At 37.8% G+C, this 27,479-nt stretch overlaps 1 protein-coding gene across 9 annotated transcripts in view; it reads left to right on the plus strand.

The window, feature by feature from the left end:
• The window catches only part of Hmgcll1 (3-hydroxy-3-methylglutaryl-CoA lyase like 1), a 131,411-nt gene that overhangs the window by 59,819 nt on the left and 44,113 nt on the right, over positions 1-27,479 (plus strand). For all 9 annotated transcript variants that reach the window (XR_012450612.1, XM_074081874.1, XM_020153245.2 and 6 more), the window contains 2 exons: positions 5,635-5,698; positions 8,177-8,365. Coding sequence is in view for 8 of the 9 variants with exons in the window: in XM_074081874.1 (XP_073937975.1) it covers positions 5,635-5,698; positions 8,177-8,365 (253 nt within the window). In the remaining variant the exon portion in view is untranslated. The remainder of the gene's footprint in view (positions 1-5,634; positions 5,699-8,176; positions 8,366-27,479) is intronic.

The raw sequence follows: 27,479 nt of genomic DNA on the forward strand, positions 1-27,479 counted from the left end.
TCCCTTAGATACAGAAAAACAGACACTTGTAGGATGTGATACCATTTCACTTTAGTCACGACATGTTTGTGAAGTTTGATTAGTGCTTATTAATAATTAGGATGAGGCAAGGAGTCAGATTCTTCTGGAGTCATAATGGATACATTTCTTTATGTAACCTGACCCCAAACCAATCAAAATTTAGTCTAGTTTTAAAGGTTTCCAAAAGAGAGTGCATCATACACATTAGTGGTCACTTGCATTAGCAAAAGACCCTCAATGTGAAGAAGTTCTTCCAGTGCTTAATTCCATGCTCAGTGCTGTGTAACATGCAGTCTTTGAAGTGTGCCACGAAATAAGGGCAAAGTCTTCCTCCCCAACGTGGTCAGTTTTCACTCTGAGGATGATCTGTAACTCAACCACTTCCGTTCAGACTTTCAGCCTATTCTCTGAGTTAGCCAAACTCTCTAGATCATGTTGCTCTGTCTGTGTGTCCTGTCTTCTCCCTGTCTAAGGCTGAATGTCCCTGTGGATTTTGACCCGACCCTTAAGGTAATAGTAGTCTTAATGAGTGAGACAATGAGTCTCTGTAACTCAGGGCTCCATTTGTTAAAATACACCATGACTGGCAAGCAGTATTTCTCTTGACTGGTCTGTTAAATGCCTTCCACTGGATCATCTACCTCTGTGGAATTCTCTTGCATACATAGCACTATCTTCTCATAAGTGGGCAGTCTCTCGCTGTTCGTACAAGTTCCTTTTTAACTACTACCATTACCCTGATGCCTGACGTGCTGGCCTGGAAGAACAATTCAGATCATCATTTACAAAAATATGGTACATAAAACTAAAGCTCAGCCATCTGTGAAAGCTATTTTCCTTTATGTGTGTGAATTGTGTGAGCATGTATGCTTCTTTTAGTCCTCCATATTATTCTAGCACTTCTGTGTGCCATAATAACCCATCCAGCAGTGTGTTTGTGCAGTCACATCTAAACAGCATCCATTTAGAGCTTTTTAGGAGATAATGTGCTCTTTATTTCTCATGAAATTAGCAAGGGACTTTATAGTCATTAAATATTCTTTGCTGGAGCATAACTTGCCATATGTGGGAAAGAAGGAAATGTGTAAGGAATTTCAAGATAGTTTTTTTCTAAAGTATGTAATTCATTCAGCACAATTTTTGGTTGACTGGGACATGTTTCTGGAGGATGTAGTCACTTTTAACAACTTTAAAGTATTTTCAACATGCCTTTTCTCATATGCATATTATATATGGCATTGGTGTAAAAACAGTTATGCAACAGAGTAAAATAAATATGGCCAGGTATGGTGTTGCACGCCTATAATTCCAGTTACTTAATCAGGGAGGCTAAGGCTGGGGGGTACCAAGTTCAAGCCTAGCCTGAGCAGCTTAACAAGTCATTATTTATCTCAAAATAAAATTTAAAAGGGCTGGGGATGTGACTCAGTGTTGGAGAGCTTGTTTGGCACATGTGAGACCCCAAAGAAAGGAAGAAAGGAGGGAGGAAGGGAAGGACGCAAGGAAATAAAGACATTTGTGCACCATATGAAATTGCAGAGTGAATATTTAATGCTTTTAGTTGGTGAGGTGAACATTCTTTTTCAACTGCACAGTTGAAATAACTATGAGTTTTCTTAAAAGAATTGTGGAAAATACTTTTATTTAGAAACTTTACCTGTGAAGTCAGAACATGAAGAATACCTGCAGGAAGTACTCTGAAGAAACACTGAAGCAGTATAGCAGCTTACATTTAATCTTTTTAAACTTTCACCAAGATAATTTTAGAAGGCATATTATTCATTCTTAAATTAATTCAAAATTCCAAAAGTAATTAAAAAAAATTTAGCTAGAGCTGGAGATGAGCCAAGCTCTGAGTTTTAACTTGGGATGCATCTAGCCAGGTTTTCCTCACCTTGTTCCCTGGTACTGACTGCATCAGAGTTGAAGCAGAGGTGGAGGTGGGGGGATGGAGCTTGTGGCTCAAACATTTGTGGTTATTTGGATTAAAGACATTAAAGCAGATCCCGTAAATGAAGGACTTTAAAAATGGGTTGTGCCTCCCAAATTTACTGATCCTCTGAAAGCCTCTCCAACCTTCAGCTCATATGTGAAGTCCTCTGCAGTCCTCACTTCCAGACACATCAATAAACTCTACATAAAAATTACTGCAAAGCTAGACATTGTGAGTGGGTTGGCCAAGAAAACGTGGGAATTTAAGAGTTAGCACCTAATCACAAAATTCAATATTAGAAGCTGAATTTAACATTAACAATTTGTTTTTTTAATTCATAATTTCCCCCAAATAGGCATGACATTAAAATTTCTAAAATTAAATAACACCTGGAGCCATGGAGTGAGGTGTTTGCCTCCTTGAACATCACAGAACAAACTCATCAGCAGTATAAATTTCAGTCTCTGAGATTTAAGTGGATCATTGAAAATTTGAAAGTTTGGCTATTTAGATGGAAGGCCAAAAGCCAAGAAATATGAATGTATGAGGAAAAATGTCTTAAGGTACCATTGGTTGAAATTGGTGAATAAGAGCTTAAGTGATAGAACAACTGCCTCCCAAGTACAAAGCCCTGAATTCAAATGCCATAACTGCCCCCCCCAAAAAAGGTAAATAAAGGAAGCCTATTCTATATACAATCACGCCATTCACAAAGAAGGAATGTTTCACAAATCTCTTCTGAAGAGCAAACAGAACAAAAGGACTTGGTTTGCATCCGAAGCATGACTTGAAGTATTTTGGGCCAGAAGGTGGGGAGCATGACCTTGTTTGAGTTACTTGTAGTTTGGTGGCTGAGGGTCATAGGGGATCTGCTAAGATGGGCCCAAGTATAATTTTTCCAAGGAACCTTTGCAAGTGTGAAGTTCCAGTGCCCTTCTAAGATGGCTATGGGTGGGAGTGATCCAAGGATGCATCATCAGGAGGCAAAAGAATAAATGTTCAAACAAGATAGTTGATTAACTACAGTGGAAAGACAAATGGACTGGAAGATTATAGCAAGTTTCAAAAGGTGTGGTCAGAAATGAGACGAGGTAGGGTAATTTAAATGTCAGCTATACCTTGTCTTGGTGTATGTCCTTTTACTTACAAACAACATAATTTTATTCTTTTCTTTCCCCTGAATTGTTGTGTTGGGTGGGGGTACACTGTGGCTTTTACTAAAGGTTCTTACAATGTATCAAATATATCATACTTGAATTCACCCCCTCCACCACTTTCTTTTATCCCCCTTGATTCCTGGAGTAGTTTCAACAGGTGTCATTTTTTCATTTACATACATTGCACACAGTATTTGCACAATATTCACCCTCTTACCCCCTAATTTTGTTCTTCTTTATGTCTGAATAATAGTTCATTGTGTATATTTACCACATTTCCTTAGTCCATTCATTAGTTGGGGGCCATCTGGGTTGCTTCCATAGCTTGGTTACTGTTAATGGCAATGCAATAAATAAACGTAGGTGTGCATGTGTCTACCCTCATGTTCATTCCTCTAGGTCTATGCCATACTTTCCATACTTTCCATAGAGAAATTGCTTTGATTTGTTTTTGCTCCCTAAGTGACTCTATGAAGCCAAGATTGCGAACCACTGTAATGGACTATCAGGGAAGTCCAGAATCTGTCTTTAGCTGCTTGTCAATGCAGGAAGTGAAGCCCATTTTCAGGACAGTGGAGGCTGTTTCACCTCAGGAAGAACAGCTTACCCCTTTTAGGAGAGGTTAGCAAGTTTTTCTGTAAAAATTCAGAGTAGTAATTAGATTCGTGAGTCAGATGTTCTCTGCTGTTCTAGAGCAAAAGAAGTCATAAGTACCATGTGACCAGATGGGCATTGCTGGGCTCCTGTAAAGATGGATGGACCAGTAGTAAGGTGTGAATGCAGGAGAGATTTGTTTGTTTTATAATTTATTGCTCTTTATTTGCCTTCATTTTCACAGTTAGAGGGAGAACGTGCAAAAATGGACATTTGCATCTTCTATTTAGTCTTGTCTAGATGTTTTTAACTCAGGATCAACATATCATATTTGTAGCAGATTACTTTAATTATTGCATGTATAATGAGTTTATTCCTTTTACTTTTACCAAATTATATCCACATAAGATGTGGTTAAATTTAAACAAGTTATCAAACAATAACCTTAGAGTATAGTAATTGTTAGAACAGACAGGTAGGTAACTTTTAAATTGTATTTGAATTTGCTGCCTCTTCTTCTTGCCTGGCCTCATCACTTCTTGCCTGGCTTCTGGAGCTACTTATTTTAACCTCCAAATATAACATTTACTCACATTTTAATATCCCTAAATTAAGTTCCATCTTATAATTATTAGATATGTCCTGAGCTCCTGAGTAAATGCTTTGTGTTTCTTCTCCAAAGCCTATCCTGAAATAGTTATCAGTTATCTTATTATCAGTAGCATCTTACAATGAAGGAAATATGGTATTATCTTCTCTTCTTTCTTCTGACAACTACTTCAGTATTTCTGAAGATTATGTAACTGGAGAACAAAACTGATCTTGTCACTATTGTACCTAATAAGTTTGAGTGTCTGAAAGTAATGTTCAGGCATCTCAAAATCAAACCTCCCTGGCACCTACTCAAGGGCCCTTGCTATCTAAAGCCTTTTATATTTGGGCCCAAGGAATTATAATTCCAGCCTTGTTACCCAGCTCTCCACACGTCTGTGTGCCTTGCTTCATTCCTCACCTTCAGACAGGTTGCATTATTTTAGTACTAGTGTCATAAAAATCTCTGAGGAAAGTTTAATAAAGTGGGATTGGTGATGAGCTGAAAATAGCCAAAACAGACTTGTCCTAAAACTTGATAACTTAAGATGGAAAGTAATCATTGTCTGCACTGGAAAGGCTTCACTTTTTATATGAAAGTGTATTGCAGAAGAAGCTTACAGAATGCATTTATTTGGATCCTTTTAAACACATTAGACACTATTCTGTTTGGAATGATCTGAGTAAGCCATGAGAGAGACAAGATAGACTCTGAGGCTGTGCCCTAGTCCTAGGAGTGTGGGGTGATTAATGACAATATCTAAATGAGGTCAAAACATCCAGATGGAATTTCACAGAGAAATTTAGCCTTTTTCATGCTGTGTATATATAATTCTAAAGACCTGGATATTTAGAAATTGAATTATGTAATTATTTGAGTAAAAATATATATTTTAGTGTCATTTTATGCTTTGAATGTTGACATATTTCTATAATACAAGCAGCCTCATAAGATAAATACCTGGGTGTGTATGTGTACACTAAAGAGCTGCATACAGTTAAATAAAGCTATATATTTCACTACTGTTCTCTGCTTTGAATACTGATGTGGCTATAGTACAAACTGCTTCACAAGATAAGTAACTGTTATTTTGTCCCCGTCTGCCATCCAATATTATATAGAAAATTGTAGTTATTAGAAATATTTAAGTGCAAATTAATTGAAAATGGTTCTACATAATTTTTGTTTGATTTAAGAATAAAATAACAATGACAGAAGAGTATAAAATGAAATTCCTTGATGCATTATTTTGCTACTTCTTATTTTCATAAAATGAAATTTAGGAAATAACATATCCACCTTATACATATTAATATTACTCTGTATTTTAAATTTAGATATGTGTCTTGTGCCTTGGGCTGCCCATATGAAGGAAGCATCACACCACAAAAAGTGACAGAAGTAAGATTCCGCTCCTGCCTCTTTGGTTATGGTAAAAGAATGCATATAATTTTTCAATGGGAATATTTTCTTACTACCTATTGGTCTATACAGCAAAGACTAGCAAAAGCCATGGAAGGCGAGGTCACACCTGAAGACTTGTTTGACTATTGAACTAATCGCTTCATTTTAACACTGAAGACTTATGTATGGGCTATAACTTTTAAAAGTTAAATGGAAGTCAACTCTTATTATTTGGATGCTTGAATATGGAAGTAATAAAAATGTCTGTTTTGTTTCCGTGTTAGTGGCGATTCCTCTTCCCAGCAGAACACAGGACAGTTTGTGTATCCACAACTCAGGCTTTGCCTTGGTTGCTGAGGTGGCATTCCTTGTTTTTCTATTTGTCACTTAGATCAGAGTTTCATTCATTTGTCATTCTGTAGATCACAAATGCAACTATGTTGAATTGCTTTTACGCTAGAGCAATGTTAGAGCAGTAGATTACGGTCACTAAAAATCTGCTTTTTGAAGTCTGTGTTCTACTTCTTTTGTGTTATTAATTCATACTAATGGAAACCAAGTGCTCTACTTTGTGAATTACATCAGACTCTCTTAGAAACTCATTTGTGTATGAAATGTATTGATGCGAACCTGTTGCTGAGGTTGTAAATTTTCTTGAATTTAGTAACATGGCACTGAAGCAGAGAGAATGTTGACATTATTAGAAAATCCACATTTGTGCAGGCTAAGGTTGCAGTTCATTTATAGTCATTCCTCTTTCCTATACTCCTTGGAACTCTTGAAACTTACTGAGGACTTTTCAAATGAAAGTTATCTCTTATTTAAACAAGACCTTTGCACACAGGGGCAGATATGCAATTAAATAATGAAGCTTAGATTTTCTGTAGTCCTTCACTTTCATAAGACTCATTCAAGGCTCTGTTATTATTTTGCATTCACAATTATATACTCCTCTTTTTTAAAGAACATCTTCAAAATTGGTACAACTTCAGGCCTCCCCAAACCTAGGTCCACCTACGGCTAAAACCAGACTCCTGATTTTTCTGCCTGTTGCCCTGCGCCACCTGCAGATGAATTACACACACAGTTCCTGTGCGAGCATGTCTGTGATGCTCCTGTTGTGATTCCCTGACAAGCAGAGGGGACGTGTTAGATACCAATGGTCAGTAGCCACCTCAGCGGGGCCGTCGGTGGTATCATTCCCTTTTTGTGGCAAACTCCAGGTCTTCTCTCTGAAATGAGTATTTCCAACTATGATTACTTTTCCCAGCCTTTAGACAGCCCTCTCATTTTCTCTCCCCACTCCCCCGCCTTGGCTTTCACTTTCTGACCACATCATCCCGTATATTTGACTGTTCTCTGCATTTCACATTTCAGCAGGCTTGAATGTGCTAACATTTGCACTTGATTTATTATTTCTGGAACATGTTTTTCAGATCCTTCCTTCTCACCCTTTTCAAGATTACTTTATCTCAAATTGTCACGGAAGCCCTTCCAGTCTGATTTGTTTAGGTCACTTTCTGTTGCTACATGCACATAGAAGGCTGTTCCTTTGTTCTGTAATTCTTAGCTTAGCTTGTATTCATGTATTCCTCGGTGGGAATCTGTTCTCTACCCATCTATCCTTGCTCGACTCCAAACTCCATGAGAACACAAAGCCATGTCAGTGTTTACTTTCCCATACATCTCAGCACCTAGCATGGCACTGGAGGAAGTGCATGCTGAATGAATGAGTGAGAATCATATGTCACATTTTCTCTAATGTGACTTTTATGGATTCTCATTTCACTTTCACAATCAAACATGTCATTGACATTGTTGTGATATCATAATTTTTTAATGAAGTAACAACGGCATAGAAAATATTCCAAATGAGAATATTTTGTTGTTTTATGCTCTACAGATTAGGGACGGAGACTTACATAAGCTAATCTTCTGCTTGGTATCACACGACTAGCATGGGTGGGCTCTGATTCGAGACCCCATATCTGTAAAAATGTCATGCCACCTTCATGCAAATCCACAGTGCTCTTTGAAAATAACATTAATTGGTAGTGAGAACTTGTCTCCCTTGAAGAGAACGTTCGATCTGCCTTGCACAAGCACATCCAATTGTGAGCTAGGAAAATGAGGCCAGAAATACTAAGTGAGTCTACCAATTGCAAAGCTACTTAGTGAACAGAGCTAAAATTTGTTTGTGATTTCATAGTGGAACAGATAGATACTTATAAAATACATATGATTCTGAGGCAAACTTCAATGTTAGAAAAAAGATAATGGTAGTAACTTTAGTGTTCTACTTACTGCTTAGGATTTAATAACCAAGGCAAATGACTAGAAAATGAAAGTGTGTATTTTCCATGGATAAACTCATCTTAGTTGTGACTTTTACCTCTGTATGATGTCAGAGGAGGAGCAAGAGGGTTGAAGCTATTTACTTCGATTGTTTGACCAGCATTTCACCCTTCTCAACAGGTGTCTAAAAGACTGTATAGCATGGGCTGCTATGAGATCTCTCTAGGAGACACGATTGGAGTGGGGACTCCAGGAAGCATGAAGAGGATGCTGGAAAGTGTCATGAAAGAAATCCCAGCAGGCGCACTTGCTGTTCACTGTCATGACACATACGGACAAGCCTTGGCAAACATCCTGACCGCCCTGCAGGTATTCTGTGTTCCTTGTGTGTTCCATGCTAGGGTGTATTTTCTCACTTGTAATGCAAACATGTGGGCTAATATTTATAAAACGTTACGAATATTGCTTATACATTGTATTATCTATTAAATGTTTTGAATATGGTATTTAAGGTGACAGGCATTCAGGAACTGTTTGTAAATTTTGCATGATTTTTAGAGAGAGGCAGTATCTTCTTACTGTTAGTTTGCTTTGATAAAATCAGTTCTTTTTAAAATATTAGTCCTGGTAGAATTCCATTTGCCTATTTCAACTCCTACATTCTCCCAACTGTAAAATTTAATAGAGTATGGTGGTGTTTTGAGGAGTGAAAACACAAAAGTAATAGAGTGCACAGTTGTAATCATGCAACTAATGCTCTTTGGTTACTGTGTTGCTCTACACTGGGTATAGATGGAGAAGAAATGCAGGCTTACTTTTTTAAGCCTTTTCCTGATATTAGCAAGCTCACTTTGGACAGAATCCGTATGGTTTAATGAAATCATTCCCATTTGATGGTAAAATGAAGAGATTTGGGAAACTGAAGACTACTAAATTCAGGATATTTATTTAAAAGAATACATATAAGTAGCATTTTATGAATATTATTTTACAGTTATTGTTAGTTTCTTAAACTCAGCTATAAATAGATCCACTTGATGTTCTTAGAAACTAAGATTGTGACAAATAAGACTGAAACACAACTTTTTGATAAGGATGGAAGTCCATATGTACAGCTAATGACACAGCCTTAAAACATACAGTTGTTTGGCAGAAGTCAAGCAGCAATGGGAAAATTATACTCCAGAAGAACTTATTTTGACTTTCTTATCTAAGTGCACAAATCCTCTGCAAGCCAGGAAGGAACATTCTGTTGAATCATGGTCTTTGGGCATGGGAAATTTGAACAGATTTCTTCCATAGGTATTCTAGATTCTAAAACTTCAGTATTCCATGTTCAGCTGCAATGGTAACTTATTAATTATTCCTGAGCAAGGTACTGAAGTAGTCTTGATGTCCTTGTTTCTTGATCTCTCTCTCTCTCTCTGTATAGATATATCTTCTATATTTCTATTAACACCTTGAGTAATATTTTATTTGTGCAGCATATTTCTTATTTAAAGAATGATAATTTTGTTCTTGGGGAAAAAGGACTATAGTGCAAAACCTGAGAACTGAAACTTCTCCTGGACCCTATCTTTATCTTGAAAATGTCTAAGTGTGACACATTTTTGATACCCCATCGTGATTCTAATAGTTAAGGAAGGTCTGTCTGAGGGAGGAAGTGCAGTCATGTGCTACATAGCAGAGTTTCACATACACCACTACGGACTGCACATGCACCAGTGGTCCCATACAACTATAATAGAGCACAGAATTCCTATTGTCTAGTGATGTGGTGGCTGTCACAGTTATGAAGCTACCATGTTTTCCGAGTGTAATACAACACTCCCAATGCAAAGCAACAGTCATGTGTTTGTGACGATTCTTCTATTAACAAACCTAGTGCACTGAGAGTGCTATGAACATATAGCAGTAAAATAATGTGCAGTACATAATAATTGAAAATGATAGCAAACACGTGTATTGCTGGCTGTGTATTTGCTGTGCTTTTTATTGTGTGTGTGCGTTGCTGGGGATAGAACCCAGGGCTTCTCGCACGCTAGGCAAATATTCTACCACTGCGATGCACCGCTAACATTATCATTATTTGCAGGATATTCCTTTTGTTTATTTTTAAAATACTGTGAAACAGTATATCATGTTACCCTGACAGAGGCCTCATATCTCACATTTCCTGAGTCAGGAGCCATGTGGATTTATGTTATCTAGGTTGTGTAAATACACTGTGTAATGTTTGCAAAGGATCCAATCGCACCATTGTATCATGGTGCATTTTATCAGAATGTTATGACACATGACTGCATTTTCTATGATCAGATCTAAAGAATAAGAAGAAATAGTACCTAATAAGGAGAGAAAGAGAAAGAGAGAGAGAGAGAGAGAGAGAGAGAGAGAGAGAGAGAGAGAGAGAGAGAAAATGTTTCAAATTTATGAAACAGCACTAGAGAAAATCGCCTGTGAGGGATGGAAAATCATATTCTAGGAACTCAAGGAAGACTAACGTACTCAGGAGAAAAATTGAGAGCCATAAAATTTGCTAAATTAGTTGAGTTGCATTGTCTCCATTTAAAGGGGGATAGGACTGAGTGCTGGGGCACTGAGGTATCATGCAATTACCATACACTGGGTCAGGGTTCATCCCCAGTCCAAGCAAGATGGAGGACATGGATGGGAATCTGTATATGACCACACCCTCCCTCAAAGGGTAAACGTGAAAAAATGCACCCCACAGAGGAGAAAGCAAGCTTGCTCATTTCTTATGACCTTGGCTGTGTGGAGTGGGAGAGAAATAGAAAATTTTCCTTCATGCTTCATTACCTTTCACAGACCCTCATGTGGGTTCAGGGTTCAAATTCACACTGCCTGCAGGTGCCAAGAATGTGGTTTTTCTGAAGAAGCATATCTTCAGCGTAAGCCCTTGGAGAAGTGTGTGTGTGTGTGTCTGTGTGTGTGTTCATCTATCTGGGGGGAGCTGATATTCCATCCTTTAGCAGCTTCTGTAGTAGTTACTAAAAAATTGCAGAATCTGTGGCTGTGTATCCTATTTTGATTTGTTTTTCATTCTCAAATACACAAGCTGCCCTGTATATTTGGGAGGAAAGGGGGCAGAGAGGCGCAAGTGGGCTAGGAGGCCAGTGGTATTCTTACAACTCTGTTTTGTTGCCCTTCCCCAGATTTATTTGTAGTTTCATTGTATACACAAAGATAAAAAGGTGACAGTGGCTTGTCTAATAAGCAACATGACGTGAGCTAGTGGGGCCACTGTAAATGAACAGCTGAGAAAATGATCAAAAGGCAAAAGATAGAGGAAGTTAAATATTGAAGAGGGACAGAGCCTTTTGTCACTTTTGCCATCTGCCTCCATATAGTTTGATGAGATTATGATAGCCTAAGAAGAAATTCGCATTACTGCTTTCTTTCTTGAAACTGTATGTAATCTTCAAATGTTTTAGAATGTTTAAAGCTTTAAAGGAACCCGAATGTGATATTAAGATGTCACTGTAAACACATAGTGTGCTGGTCCCCGCAGCACTGAGTACAAGGAAAGGGACTGAGTAAGCAGTCTCCACCAGAGGCCGTTTCTCACCCACACCCGCTCCCCAACAACAACAAAAAGTTCAATTTTAGATAAAGAGATAAGTATTTTGGTAAAAACCCCTAAGAGTTTGAGAAGAACAGTAATCAGAGAAAGTCTGGCTTCCTTATGGACAGAGGTAACCTTGGCTGCGGGAAGCAGCGGTCTTCATTTTTAAAAAGGTAATCCTTGAAGTGGCTTCTAGTAAAATTGGCGGTGGATGTCACTTGCTTTAATTTAGGAGTGGAGAAACAGCGTACAGAGCTCCAAACCAGAAGTTAATATTAAGGCAAGGAGACTTAATAAGTGGAAACTTTCCCCTCAGTCTGGAAAGCCCACACTGATCGGGCGACAGAGGATCTTTCTTGGATTTCTAGGCTTTATTGGGGTTTTTTTATTGCTTAAACACATGACTTATAGATGGTTGTGTGGCAGTCAAAAATTCCTAGTTATCAGATACTATTGAATATAATTATTCACAGGGTCTACATTTAAGTGTGGGGTATTTATAACTACTCAGAAGCAAAAGAGCAAGAAAATTTGGTGACTAAGCATCCAGCATTTTAGTAACGGAAGAAACATGCACAGCCCGATACACTCCAAGGTTTATGTAGAAATTGAGCTTCACCTTTCTTCTTATTCCTTATTCCTCAAGTACCTAAGTAAAACACCAGCTAACAAATTGTATAATCTAATTCATACAAAAAACTGCCACTTTTCTCCATTAAAATGATTGGAGTCTTCATAATGTGGTTAAAACAGAATAAAACAAATGAGCTCCAATGCACAGTCACATGCTAATTGGTAACAGAGAGACAAAACAGAACAAGGCAATATTTAGATTTTCTCATGAAGAAATACTTTGTGCCTATTTTCACTTAAACTTCACAGACTTTTAGCTAATGTGCCTTTCCCCGTAACGTTTTCCATATGTTTATTATTCTCTTTTAGGAAGACCAAATTATTAACTTAATTTTTACATCAAAGGCATTCATTTTTATAGAGACCCTTACTAAACCAAATGCCACCAAGTGGCAAACCTTCATGCACATAATTTGTGTATTAGGTTCTCAAAGAGAATTATCTAAAATTCACCTCATTAGCCAGCTAAGTCTCCTTGTTCTTTAGCTCTGCAGTTGAGACAAAAAGTGTAACTGCAAAAGTGAGGTGAGGCACAGAATTCCCAGCACTGTCTGGGGAATAGGGTACTTAGCACTGGTGGGATAGTCGTTTGAATTGCTACTGTGACTGGCAATAACTGATACTGTACAACTTACTTATGGGCCAGGGTACATAAAGCATGGCATGATAAATGTGTTTTATTAATACATGCACTGGATATTTATTATTTCTACCTTGAATGTTATTAAACAGCAAGTAGAATAGATTTACAAGGACAAAAGAAAAGTAAGAAGGCGGACTAGAAACTTCCTCCATGCAACTCTGTGAATTAGAAGAGCCAGAGCAAAAAGAGAAATTATATTCCAAGGAGAAAAATTGCAAATCAAGAAAGAGGTGACCGAACAGCTAAAAAAGCATGGAGAAGCAGAACAGAAACACAGAGAAAAGTAGTTTACAATCTGCCACTCTTACCCTGGCTTCCCCAAGTGGGCAGGGGGAGGACTGGAAGACACAACCACAAGGCAAGCCAGACAGCCATGGTGAGGACAGACTGGCAGTCCTTTCTTCAGGAGATACTCATGGCTCTTCAAGCCTTATATCTGGTGGGGCGATTTGGTGTGACAGGGATTCCTGCATGGCAGGCCAGCATCGGAGAGGAAATCCATTGCATTTATCCCCATGTCTTGGAGTGTCATTGTCACCTGGCTCAATCTTGAGATGAGACTGAACTATTATGGGGACCTGAAATTGAGGAAAGATCACAAGCCAGTGAGCCCGGGGATACCGTCCCTCCCACGGTGTGGGAGATGGCCATGAAAAACAGTCATGGAACGGGTGAGGGTTGGTTACAGACCTCCTGAGCACTTTAAGAGTCAGGGAGCTTGGGCTTTGGAGGACATGGTGGTTCATGACCCCTTCCTCTGTGATAAAATGTGAATCCTCTTGCATGTGGATTACTGCAGAGGCTGAGCTCTGAGGCGCTGGATTGCTATCTATATGGTTCACCCTCCAGAGCTGCCTCCCTGATGCTTAAGGTTTGCTACTGGCAAGGTCTGAGAACCCTGAGCCCAGGGATCCCCCAATTTCTGCAGCTTACTGCCTCCCCTAGGGCAGTTGAGGGAACTGGGGCCTGCAGGAAGAGTGCTAGGTTGCCTCAGTTCTTCCCATCCAGTGCGGAACTCAATCCTCTGTTTGCTTTTCCCACTCTCTGATGCAATCAGCACACACCACTTGGCTCAGATAGTTCCCCCCCCGGATGTACAGGGGGCCTGTGGGATCAGTGGGAACCTGCTAGGCAAAGAAAGGAAGCTTCTAAAGGGAAGATGGCCCTGCCCCTGACCACATACCTTTTACCAGGTCATCCCTCAGCCCACACACAGCAGCAACCTGTGCTGTGGGAGAAAAGAAGACGTGCAGGAGGACCAGCTGCAAGCCCCTAGCTAACCCTACCCCACAGACCTGGTGGAGTCTAGTGTTAGGGAGCTAGAAGGAAGCCTTTAATTCTTGTTTTCCTCTGTCTCAGTTTCTTTTTTTACTTTTACTATACTAGTATTTTTTATTGTTAAAAATATTCAATGTTTCTATTTTCTTTTCCTCTACTTATTTTTCTCTTGTTCTATTTATGTTTTTCTTTATTTTATACTCAGATTATTTAGTCTCTGACCCTTTTGTCTTCCTCTTTGTCACACTCTTTTCCCTTCTGTTCTTTTTTTATTTTTTTTTAACATGGCTTCTTTCTTTTTCTTCTTTCCCTGCCTCCTCCTTTATTCATCCTTTTATTGGGTATTCATTCTTTTATTATTATCACTTTTACTTTTGCTAATTTTAACCATTTTAACTTCATAGTGTATTCTGCATCTTGTTGCATCATTTTGCTGCATCGCTGTTTGTTGTGTTTCTGTGTATGATGTGTTTGGAGGCAGTTGCTGTTACAGTGATTTATTTTTCCCTTTGTGAGCAGTAGAGGAGATTGAGTCCTCAGGAGAGGAGTGCTGATTAAGAGCACCCCATATAAAACTAGACCAGATAAGCACCCCTACAGAAGCAAAAATTGAAATATAGAAACATAAAAATATGGAAAAAGCAAGGCAAAATGACTTCACACACAGTTCATAAGGTCAATACCTAAATCCAAAAATATTGAAATGGTTGAATTGCCAGATGAAAGATTGAAAATCCAGTTTTGAGAATGATCAAGTGCCTCGAGTTGATTCACATAAACAGGAGAATGAAGTAAAGAGATCCAGACTTGGTTCATCAGTGTGAACAAAGCATTCAAGCAAGTGATTGATTCTGAAAAAACAAACATATGGAAATCATGGAAGTATAAAGCTTAATAAATCAAATTTTAAAACTCAGTGGGAAGTATCATCAGTGGACCAGACTAGACAGAAGGAAAAATATCAGCAACTGGAGAAAAGGAATTACTACATTCACCAATAAAGAAAAAAGCATTATGGCCAGAACATTCAAGACCTTTGGGACACAATGAAAAGAAGAAACCTATGGATCTTTGGTGTATAAGAGGGAACTAAGACACAGACTAAAGTCACAGACACTCTAGTCAATGAAATCATAAGCAAAATTTCCCTTAATCTAACAGAAGAAATGGACATCCAGGTACAGAAGGCACTTGAAATGCCAAGTAGAAATGACTACAAAAGCAAGTGTCTACATCATATTATGGTTAAAATGCCAAAAGTACAGAACAAGGAAAGAATAATGAAAACTGAAAGAGAAAGGCGTTAATTTACTTACAAAGGCATGCCTATCCAAATAACAGCACACTTCTCAGCAAAATCACGAAAGGCCAGAAGAGCATGGAGACAGATATGTATCAATCCCTGAAACAAAATAATTGCCAAGCAGGATGACTATGTCCAGAAAGCTATCCTTTAAAATTGAAGGAGAAACAAAGAACTTCTATGGTAAGCAAAAACGAAAACAGTTCCTGAACAGTAGGTCAGCATTGCAAAAGATACCTTAAGATGGAAAGATACACACAAGTTCAGATAAACAAAGAGGATTAAGAAAGAATCCTCAGTAACCCAGCAAACATCTAAGATAAGGCAGAGAGAAAGTAATTACCTTTCAAAAATAAGACACATGAAAATTGTCATAACTTCAACTTAAATGTACAGACTGGCTGAATAAATGAAAAAACAAGACTCAACTGTTTGCTGTTTGGTAGAAATTCACTTCACAGGCAAAGAAACGAGCAGAGTGAAAGTGAAAGGACAGGAAGTGAAATTTCAAGCAAATGTAATCTACACCAAGCAGAACACAAAGGTCTTGTAAGAACTGCTATAAAGAAAGCTAACTTAGATAACCGTTTTCCAAAGGTTTTTTGATTGCGGAAATTTTTTTTTCTTGCTGCACAATTAACTTTGCCAGAATAGAGTTCTGTTGGAAAACATTCTGACAGGAAGATGGGATGATAAGTTACCATACAAAAACTCAGAGAAGGAAGAGGGGAAGGAGTCAGGAGGGAGAAGGGAAGAACACCATGGATGCATTGATGCCTACACTAATTGTGCAAAATCGTGATGTAATGCAGGATTTCTAGGTAACAGTGCACCTGACTGAATTTGGTTGGATTGTTGGATTTTTCAGAAACCTACAGGTTCCTGATTCATAGACGTGTAAAAGAAAGAGGAGAGTATAGCTTTCTTTATTTTTTCCAGTGGGTCCACTATATTTTATTATGTTATTTATTTATTTATTTATTTATCTACTTATTGCAGTACTGGGCATTGAACTCAGGGCCTGATGCTTCTGAGGTAGATATTCTAATGCTTGAGCTACTCCCCATCCTTTTTAGTTTGTTTTTCAGATAGGGATTTGTGCTAACTTAACCCAAGCTGTCACTAACTTTTGTCCCGGCTGATCTCAAATTGCAGTCCCCCTGTCTCTGACTCCTCAGTAGCTGGGATTACAGGTGTGTGCCAGTCATTATCTTCCTTTCACTTAAAACTGAGTGACACTCTGGGTATGGAGTAGGGATAGCAATCAAGTAGTGATGCTGGAATTTGAACGCAGAGCCTGCTTGATGAGCAGGTGGTGTACCACATGAGCTATGCCCCTAGTCCTTTTTGGTTTATTTTTCAAATGAGGTTTGACATTTATTTGTGCCCAGTCAACCTGGACCACCATCTGCCTATTTATACTTACCAGATAGCTCAGATGACAGGAGCATACCCACCACATCCAGCTTTTATTGGTCGAGATGGGGTCTCACAAACTTTTTGCCAGGGCTGCCTTTAATCTGCAATCCTCCCAATCTTCTCCTCCTGAACAGCTGGAATTACAGGCATGAGCGTCCATGCCCAGCTCAAGAAAACTCTTTAAAGAGTTTAGAACATCTATCTTTAGTTCTAGAGGCTGAGTGTGTCAGAGAGGGAAACCTGGACAGTGTATGGCAGTGAAGGACCATACCACTGAATGAGGGAAGGAGATGGAGATTGTAGCATCTTGGCAATTTTTCAGTCCCTCCAAAGCTAGAACTGTGCTTTTGTCTCATTTTCTGAAATTCCCAAGCATCCTTCCAAAGGGTACTTCTATTTTTCCTTTAAGCTTTGTGAGCAAGTTGTCATTGACTGTGACAATGTCCTTTTCCATCCTTTACACAATATGATACTAGGAATGTTGTATTTTTCTGGATTTCCACTTTCTCTAGTGCAAAGGAAGTCTGCTACACTAGATGGAAAATCAAAGTACATGTTAATTTTTCTTTCATGAAACTTTTGTCATCAATTCAGAGCAGATACAATTAATCAAAATAGCTTGTTTGCTTTTCTGGACAATTTTGATGTGATTTGTGTGATAATATTAATGCTGAAAGTCAGATTCATGGATGACTTTTGACATCACTACTGACTGCAACAGGCAAAGTAAATGTCCTAAGCTTTTGCTGTTATATTTTCTTTGAACAGAATGCAACTTCAGAATTAGAAAAACAGTCCCATCTTGGTTAATTTGTACCTTTTCAAAAACAAAACGTTCAACAAGGTGCTGGTGGCTCACGCTTGTAATCCTAGCTACTTGGGAGGCTGAGATCAGAAGGACTGAGGTTCAAGGGTAGCCTGGGCAGAAAGTTAGGGAGGCCTCTTCTCAAATGATAGCTGGGTGCTTTAGTGCACATTTGTCATTCCAGCAACAGTGAAAAGTGTAAAATAGGAGAATCTCTCTTGGTCCAGGACAGCCTGGGCACAAAGAGAGACCCTATCTCTAAATAACCAGAGCAGAAAGGGCTGGAGGTGTGGCTCAAGTAATAGAATACTTGCCTAGCAAGCACGAAGTTTTGAGTTCAAACTCCAGTATTGCCAGAATAAACAAACAAACAAACAAACAAACAAATAAATAACATATTTATAGTTGAAAATGAGTCTTGTTGCTCTTCTTACTTGCAGGAAAAAAGCCTACACCACTTATCCACAGTATTATCTTCTTTGACTATTCTGTCTTCTCCTCAGGAGTGAACTTTGGCTTCCAAGATGATATGATTATTTCCTTGCCATAAGAGATGGACATTTCAAAACCCAGTAGCTTTTGAATGCCTCTCCTATCCATTCTGTAAAAGGTTCATTTTATTATTTTAATTTGGTTTTCAATGTCTTGTTTTCAACCAAGTACTTGCCCCTGTCCCTCAGCACACGTGGCTTTAATCTGGAAATCTTGTTCTGATTCCCTGCTGCTTGCACAAAACACATTAAGCTTTTCATTTTCTAATTTCTTTTAATGTTTCTTTTCAAAAAAATTTCCTGGCTTCAACATTCATATTTACAGGAAATTTTATGCACATACACATTTGCCCTGAATGTAATATAACACAGAACTTTCTCTTCAGAATTTTGACCACTTTGGTATTGAACATAAACTGTTATTCTCCAGAATTTTTTTGTAGTTTAATGTAATGGGACCAATTAATGGTTATGTGTCTGCCCCCCCGCCTGCAGTTGGAGCCACTGCAACAAATCACAACAGCCACAAATCGAGACTATGTTAGTTTTATGATCTGAACAACTTCCTTGCCCTGGATTTGAACTAAGCAAAGGCAATATATTGTTGATCACATGGACTCAGATTATGAAATTGCTTCTCAATGTAGAATGCCAGACTTACCAGTATCAGTAAAGGTTAGATTCAAGACCAAGAGACAGTGGGGAATGAAGTCAATAACTGCAAGTCAAGTCTAGGGGATCCCAATCCAGAAGCAATAAGTCTCTCTTTAATGTAGAGCACAATCCTCCATGGAAATTATTTCTCTCAGTTGTGGAAGTTATTTTAGATCACTCATTTAACAAAAAATATTTGTTGTATATTTTCTATCTGAAAATATCTCTGATATTAGGTATACCAAGAAATTAAAAGACAGGAGAAAACACAATTTTCTCAGTGATTTTTTTTTTTTTTTTGCAGGGGGGAAGTTCTGAGGTTTGAACTCAGAGCCATGGACTTGCTGGGCAAGTTCTCTACCACTTTATCACGCCTAGCCCTTTTCTGCTATCTGTTAGTATTTTTCAAACAAGGTGCCACATTTTTGCCCAGGGCCAGCCTTGGATGGCCTCCCACCTAGCTGGGATCACAGGTGTGAACCACCTTGTCAAGCTTATTGTTTGAGATGGAGTCTCACCAACATTTTGCCCAGGCTGGCCTGAAACTGTGATCCTCCTCATCTTTGCCTCCCAAGCAGCTGGAATTACAGGTGTAAACCACCCTTCCCCCAGTCCTCAGTGTCCATTATAACTCAAAATGCATGTCGAGTTGATATGTAATTGATAAGTCATTTTAATTTTTATGTGCATTTAATTTGCTACTATTTAGGTTGAATAGATTTTCATGTTTGACTATTGATAATTTTGATATATTGTTGTCCCTGTCCTCTATTTTTTCTATTAAAGTATTTTTTCTCATCAATTCTTAAAATCTGCTTAAATGTTAGTAAATCACCACTTAGGTATTAACATATCTATGCATCTAACATCTATATGTGTATATTGCAAGAGTATTTTTCAAAGTTCATTTTTAGTTATTTTTGTTGTAATCAATATATGCCTTGAATTTATTTTTACATTAATTCAAAAATCAAATGCGGAGTGCACTTCACATTTCTCTAAGTGCATAAAAAAGGAACTAGCTACCATGACCTGTTAACATGTAACATTCTTATCAGAGATTGAACTTATACAAAAATGCATAATATAAAAGTGCATTGAGAGTATATTAGTTGGTAATCAAGCCAAGAAAAATGAAAGAGAAAGTGCAGCAGAATATACAGAAAGGGAATTTTGGAGCCTGGGGAAGAAAGGGGTTGTCCAGTCAATCTTGAGGGATTTAAGCAAAGAACTGAAGAAGCTGAGGGTATGGTTCTGCCTCACATTTAAGAAAAGAACATTCCAGACTGAGGGAATAGTTACATCAAAGATTCTAAAGTGTCATTAATACCATTTGATATATGTCAATAAAACTCTGTCCTAAAACGTGCTCAGCAAGCAGTGGTTGGTGTAGCTGGTGCTGGGCAGGCAGGTACAGGATGAGGAGCAGAGGATCCTTGTAGGCAGTGAAACCACTTTTACTTTTATTCCTAGGGAAGTTGCCAGGGTTTAAGCAGCTCTTAGTTGTTTTTAAAAATGATCATGGAGAGGAGGCCAGAATGCAAACAGAGTCAAGTTAGGAAGGAGGTAAGACAACCAATAAATGATGGATGCATGTCATTATATATTTGCTCAGAAACCTAGCATGGAATATTATCAATAATACCAAATGTTCCCATTTCCGTGAGATGTTGGTAAGTGGGGAACCTGTACATGTGTCAGGGGAGAGAACTGAGGAAATGTCTGTGCCTTCCTCTCAGTTCTGCTGTGAGCCTAAAACTATTCTAAAAACAATGCAGTATTAAAAAAAAAAAAACAAATAAACTGAAACTGATCTGATAAAGGTGGTAACCACTTGAGGTGTTGAGAAGATTCTGGATGTTTTGAAATTTGAAACCATTTCATAACAGATTAGGTGTGGTGCCTAAAAGGGAAGGAAAGGTAGCACAGATGCAGCAAAGTGTTCACTTGTGCATCCAAAGGATGAATTTTTAAAATTAATTAATTAATTTATTATTATTATTATGTGAATACAATGCTTGGGTCATTTCTCCCCCCTGCCCCCACCCCCTCCCTTACCATCTACCCCGCCCCCTCCCTCTCCCCCCCACCCCCTCAATACCCGGCAGAAACTATTTTGTCCTTATTTCTAATTTTGTTGTAGAGAGAGTATAAGCAATAATAGGAAGGAACAAGGGTTTTTGCTGGTTGAGATAAGGATAGCTATACAGGGAGTTGACTCACATTGATTTCCTGTGCATGGGTGTTACCTTCTGTTAATTCTTTTTGATCTCACCTTTTCTCTAGTTTCTGGTCCCCTTTTCCTATTGGCCTCAGTTGCTTTTAAGGTATCTGCTTTAGTTTCTCTGCGTTAAGGGCAACAAATGCTAGCTAGTTTTTTAGGTGTCTTACCTATCCTCACCCCTCCCTTGTGTGCTCTCGCTTTTATCATGTGCTCAAAGTCCAATCCCCTTGTTGTGTTTGCCCTTGATCTAATGTCCACATATGAGGGAGAACATACGATTTTTGGTCTTTTGGGCCAGGCTAACCTCACTCAGAATGATGTTCTCCAATTCCATCCATTTACCAGCGAATGATAACATTTCGTTCTTCTTCATGGCTACATAAAATTCCATTGTGTATAGATACCACATTTTCTTAATCCATTCGTCGGTGGTGGGGCATCTTGGCTGTTTCCATAACTTGGCTATTGTGGATAGTGCCACAATAAACATGGGTGTGCAGGTGCCTCTGGAGTAACATGTGTCACAGTCTTTTGGATATATCCCCAAGAGTGGTATTGCTGGATCAAATGGTAGATCAATGTCTAGCTTTTTAAGTAGCCTCCAAATTTTTTCCAGAGTGGTTGTACTAGTCTACATTCCCACCAACAGTGTAAGAGGGTTCCTTTTTCCCCGCATCCTCACCAACACCTGTTGTTGGTGGTGTTTCTGATGATGGCTGTTCTAACAGGCAAAGGATGAAATTGTCATCAGTAAAATGAAGAAAGTGTGACTGGACAAAATTTAAGAGCAAAGATTAAAATTTGTTTTAGTGGTAACTTGGCTTTGAAATCAGGGCCTGGTGCTTGCTAGGCTGATGCTGTACCACTTGAACCATGTCCCTGGATCTCAGAGATTGAAATTTAAATTTGGAGTATGTTAAATTTGATGATTTTTAAAAAATGTCTAGATGAAGGCATGGAAAAGGTGGTTGGATGGAAGTACACTTGTCTCAAGATCAAAGGGAGATTGGTTCCAGGGCACCCGTTGCCCATGGATACCAAAATCTGAGGATGCTCCAGTCCCTTATATATCATGGTGTAGCATTTGTATGTAACCTACACACACTCTCCCACATCACTTTAAATTGTCTCTAGAGGACTTATGATACCTAAAAAAAATGCAGTTGCTACACTATGTCGTTTAGGGAATAATGACAAGAAAAAAGGTTTGTACATGTTTGATACAGACATAATTATTTTTAGTGATGTCACAAGGGATGGTGTTTACTTCTTTTTATGGCTGAAGAGTATTTCATTGCGTGCATGTACCACATTTTCTTTATCCATTAATCTGCTGATGGGCACCTAGGTTGATCCTAATATCTTGATCATCTATCTTAATGAACACAAGAATACTCATATTTCTTAGACATACTGATTTCAATATCCTTGGATATAATTTGGCTTTATTTAGATTTGAAATGTGATATAGCATGACCTCCTTATTAGTCTTTTTATCAAACCCTCACTGAATGTCTGAAATACTTATTTTAACTACTTGATTTTAACTAAATATGTTTAAGACCCTGTACCCCAATATTCATTATGCTAAATACGTAGATTAATTTAGAGAAGATTGACTTAATGATAATAGCTTTCCCAGCTGATAAATCTGTGTATTTTTCTACTTATTCATGGTATTGTTTGTATAAGAATGAAATTTTTGTTGTTTTCCTTTCATACAAGGCCTGTGAATTTCAATTTCTTTCTTGTTGGATATAATATTTGCTTCTGTTTCTCTTCCTAATTTGAGCTGCATCTTTCTGTATGTACTCTGTCAGTCTCTCCTTCCTTCATTCAGAAATTATGAGACTTTCCCAGGCTAATTTCCTCATAAAAGAAGGACTTTTAAATTTTTCCCATAACATTTTTTTTGCATTTATTTGTACATAAAAAACATTTAAATTTTTTTACATTTAGTGTTCAAGGAATACCTTGAGCAATTTCTTGGGGGAAAATCTTTCCTTGCAGGATATGAAATGTTTTTATGACATTAATTTCCTGAGGTAAAAAATTTGAGGTTTAAAGAGGATGGCTTGAGAATTAGTTGCTTTTTACTTTGATCTCACAGTAATTCAGATAACTAAACACAGCTTACATTTCTTAGTGAAACGGTTTTTAGTTCAGTGAACATTCTTAAAGGAAATGTTTGCTTCAGTAACTAAAACCACTGTTGTCAGTTGAAGGTTCACATTAAAAGAATAGTTATTTATTTTTCTGCACAGACATTTTGAAACACTTCTGGAAAATAAACAAAGCTTTATAGATAACTGGCCTTCAAGTAGAAAGCATCTGTACCCTTCAGCTACAAGAAGGCCAAAAAATCTACTTAAAAGACTATTCATGGATGAATCTCAAAAAAATGGAAAAGTTTTACTTTAATAAAATAAAAATTAAAAAAATTTAAAAAATGAATTATTGCTATGATAAGAATTCAACACAAATGGAAGGGTACTTCCTGAATTTTACCTTGCTGTTGTCTCATTTGTCTAAAAAACAACAACAAAAACAACCCCAGAGAACTCTCTTAAGAACTGATAGTTGCCTTCCCTGTTGGACTATGTTAATTCAAGATAATTGTGACTTTGCAATATTAGTACTAATTTTCATTATTTAGTAATATTAAGTAATGTTAATATTGGCAGTGGCATTTGCTTGCTAATTTTAAATTATGGTATATTATTATATGCTAGAATATTAGAAAGGTATTTCTGTGTCAAGTTCCAGGTCTGTGAGTTCCTATGAGAATCAGTTTAAATATGCAACCAAGTTTTGAAGAAGTGGAGATGAAGTTTTAAGGATGTTTGCAGAAAATGGAAGGAATAATAAGGGTGAGGCAGGTGAAGAGGAGCCTTGCCTGGCCTGGGAGTTTCATGTGAAATGTACAATATTAGCAAGAAAATAGGGCAAATGCTAAAATTCTTTTTTCTCCTTAAGTCTTGATACACCAAGTCAGATATGCAATAATTGCCTGGTTTCCGATTCACATGAAAATCTTGCTTTGTTGGGGATTTTAATGATGTGCTAACTTGTCTATGAAGTGAATTCATATTCTTGCATGGCAAGGGAAAAAAAAATAGTCTGGGACTAAGTTACAAGAAGGCCATTGAAGTCAGCCTGAATTTCCCAGTGCTGTCTGACTGAGCATGCTTCAAAGAGCTGAGGCTTGATTTGCCTCATGTTAAATCCACCTCTGCCAACATTTGAGTTTCAGGAACTTGATCTGAACTATTGAAGGAAGAGATGGTGGACATGGGAGCTCTATCATAATGTAGGATTGAGTTAGAATGATTGCTGTCACTATTTGGGAAGCAGAGGCATTCTAAATTGGAGGTTAAAATGAGTCCTGTGGAACTGTGGTGAGATAGAGTGAGTAAACACAGTGGGTACACACAGGCACATATGCACTTTTCTTTTAGCATTCACTGAGGGTTAAGAAATAAATTACTAGGGGTTGGGTTTGTAGCTCAGTGGTAGAACACTTGACTAGCGTGTATGAGGGTCTAGGTTTAATACCCAACATGACATAATACAGATATAGATAGATAGATAGATAGATAGATAGATAGATAGATAGATAATTGTGAGAAATACACTCTCCCGTCCAAACTCAAAGAATGGAATCAGAATGGACTCCACTCAGGTGGAGTACAGTGAAAGGGAGACTTTAATGGTGGTCTTGCAAGATTGAGTACCTGGTGAGGAGACACACCCAAAACAGTTACAACAAGCATTATATTAACGAGTGTGCAAGTCCCTCTCTTGGGGTGTACATTCTTTTCCTATACATTGCCTAAATTTCCTACAGGGTTATTAAAAAATATGCCTCTCTTGGGATTGGTCAAATTTTAGAACTGGGATTTAAGTGGTATCTACCTCCCTTTGTGCTGGGAAGTTCTCCCTGTGACATGCACTTTCTGGCACCTATAGAGATTCTGCATATGAGTGAGAACATGCTATATTTGGCTTTTTGAGCTTGACTTGCTTCACTTAATATGAACATCTCCAGATCCATCCATTTCATTGTTCTTTATGGCTGAGTAATACCTACCAGTTATCTTCATTCATTAGTTGGTTGGGCATCTAGGCTGATTCTACTGTTTGGCTATTGTGAATAATTCTGAGATAAACACAGTGTGCAGCTATCCCTCTTGTGTGTTGATTTACACTCCTTCAGATCTCCACCCAAGGGTGGTATAGCAATTTCATAATATGGATCTATTATTAGCTTTTTGATGAAACTCCATACTGATTTTCATAGTAGCTAGACTAATTTTCATTCCTACTAACAGTATGAGAGATGCCTTCTGCATCCTCTCCAGCATTCGTGTTTTGTTTTTGTTTTTGTTTTCTTAATTTTTCATGATGATAGTTATTCTGACTAGGGTGAGATGGAATCTCAATGTAGATTTGATTTTGATTTGAATTTCCTTTATAGATAAGGATATGGAACATTTCTTCATGTTAGGCATTTGTACTTCTGTTTCTGAGAACTGTGTGTTTAATTGATTTGCACACCTATTAACTGGAGTCTTTGTTCTTTTGATGTTTAATTTTTTTGTGCTCTTTGTATATTCTGAATACTAATCCTTTATAAACTGAGCAAATTTTCTCCCATTCTGTGGACTGTCTCTTCATTCTGGTAATTGTTTCCTTGGATATGTAGCATGTTTTTAATTTGATGCAGTCCCATTTATCAATTTTTGTTCTTATTTCCTGGGTGCTTATAGTCCTATTCAAAAATACTTGGCTCTGCCTATGCTTTCAAGAGTTTTCTTGTATTTCTGAAGTAGTTTCTAAGTTTCAGATCATATATAAATATCTTTGATCCATTTGAAGTTGATTTTTTGCACAGGGTAAGAGATAAGGGTCTAATTTCAGCCTTCTGCATGTAGATAGCCAGTTTTCCCAGCATCATTTGTTGAAGAAGCCTTCTTTTCTCCATGGTATGTTTTGGATTCCAGTGTATCTGTATATCAAAATCAAATGGCTGTAGCTGTGTGGAATTATTGCTGGAGTTTCAATTCTGTTCCATTGGTGTTTGTATCTGTTTCTGTGCCAATACCAAGCTATTTTTGTTACTATGGCACTATTGTAGGATTTAAAGTTAGGTATTGTGATACCTTTAGTATTGCTCTTCCTGATCAAGATTTGTTTGGGTACTTGGGGTCTTTTGTGCTTCTGTATGAGTTTTAAGATTGACCTTTCTATATCTGTGAAGAATGACATTGGGATTTTGATGGGGATTGCACTGAATCTGCAGATTGCTTTCAGTAGTATAGCCATTTTTTGCAATATTAATTTTACTAATCAATGAACATAGGGATCTTTCCTTCTTCTGGTGTCTTCTTCAACTTCTTTCTTTAAGGTTTTATAGTTTTCATTGTAGATGTCTTTTATCTCTTTGGTGAGGTTTGTTTCCAGGTATTTTTTGAGGTTATTGTGAGTGGAATTGTTTTCCCAATTTCTTTCCCAGTCTATTCACTGTTTGTGTGTAGAAAAACTGGTGACTTTTGTATGTTGATTTTTACATCCTGCTACTTTATTGAAGGTGTTCATCAGATCTAAGAATTTCTGTAGAATCTGCAGGGTCTTGTGAGTATAGAACATTATCATCTGCAATTAGGGGTAATTTGACTTCTTTCTTCTCTATTTGAGTCCCCATTATTTCTTTCTCTTACTGTGTTGTTCTGGCTAGGATTCCAGTACTATTTTTAGAAGAGTGGAGAAATTAGGCCCCCTTGTCTGATTCCTGACTTTAGGGGAAATGGTTTCATTTTCCCCAGCTGACTGTAATATTGGCTCTAGGTTTGTCACTATAGCCTCTATTATGTCAAGATGCAGTTGTTCTCTTCCTAGTTCTAGGTGTAGATGGCAGAAAAGTATTAACAGAGAAGAGCAATGGAAAGAGAAGTAGTTATGGTTTAAGATTGAATACTGAAGTATGAGTGTGAAGACTCACATATGAGGACTGCAGAGAAAAAGAAGGAAGGAAAAGCAGAACTAAAGAGAAAATAAGAGTGCAAAGATACCTAATCAGATATGCAAAAAACCGAATAACAAACAAATGAATAAAAAAATCAAAACTGCTGGAGATATGGCTCAAGTGGTAGATTGCCTGCCTAGCAAGTGGGAATCCCTGAGTTCAAATCCCAGTAACATAAAAAAAGTCACTTCTTTAATTGCCATTTGTGGTGGTGCATGCCAGTATTCACTGAGGTGAAGAGGATGAGAAAGGAAGATCTTGAGTTTAGTACCAGCCTGGGCTACACTTTTTCATCTGCATAATGAATATATATTAAAAAGAAAAAAGTTAAAAAAAATCAAAACCACAGAAGCAAAACGTAACAAAAACAATCTAACACCCCCAAAATCTGAATTTTCTGTTGGTCTCTTGAGTGGCTATTT

Source organism: Castor canadensis, chromosome 8 (assembly GCF_047511655.1).
Source record: "Castor canadensis chromosome 8, mCasCan1.hap1v2, whole genome shotgun sequence".
NCBI classification, from domain to species: Eukaryota; Metazoa; Chordata; class Mammalia; order Rodentia; family Castoridae; genus Castor; species Castor canadensis.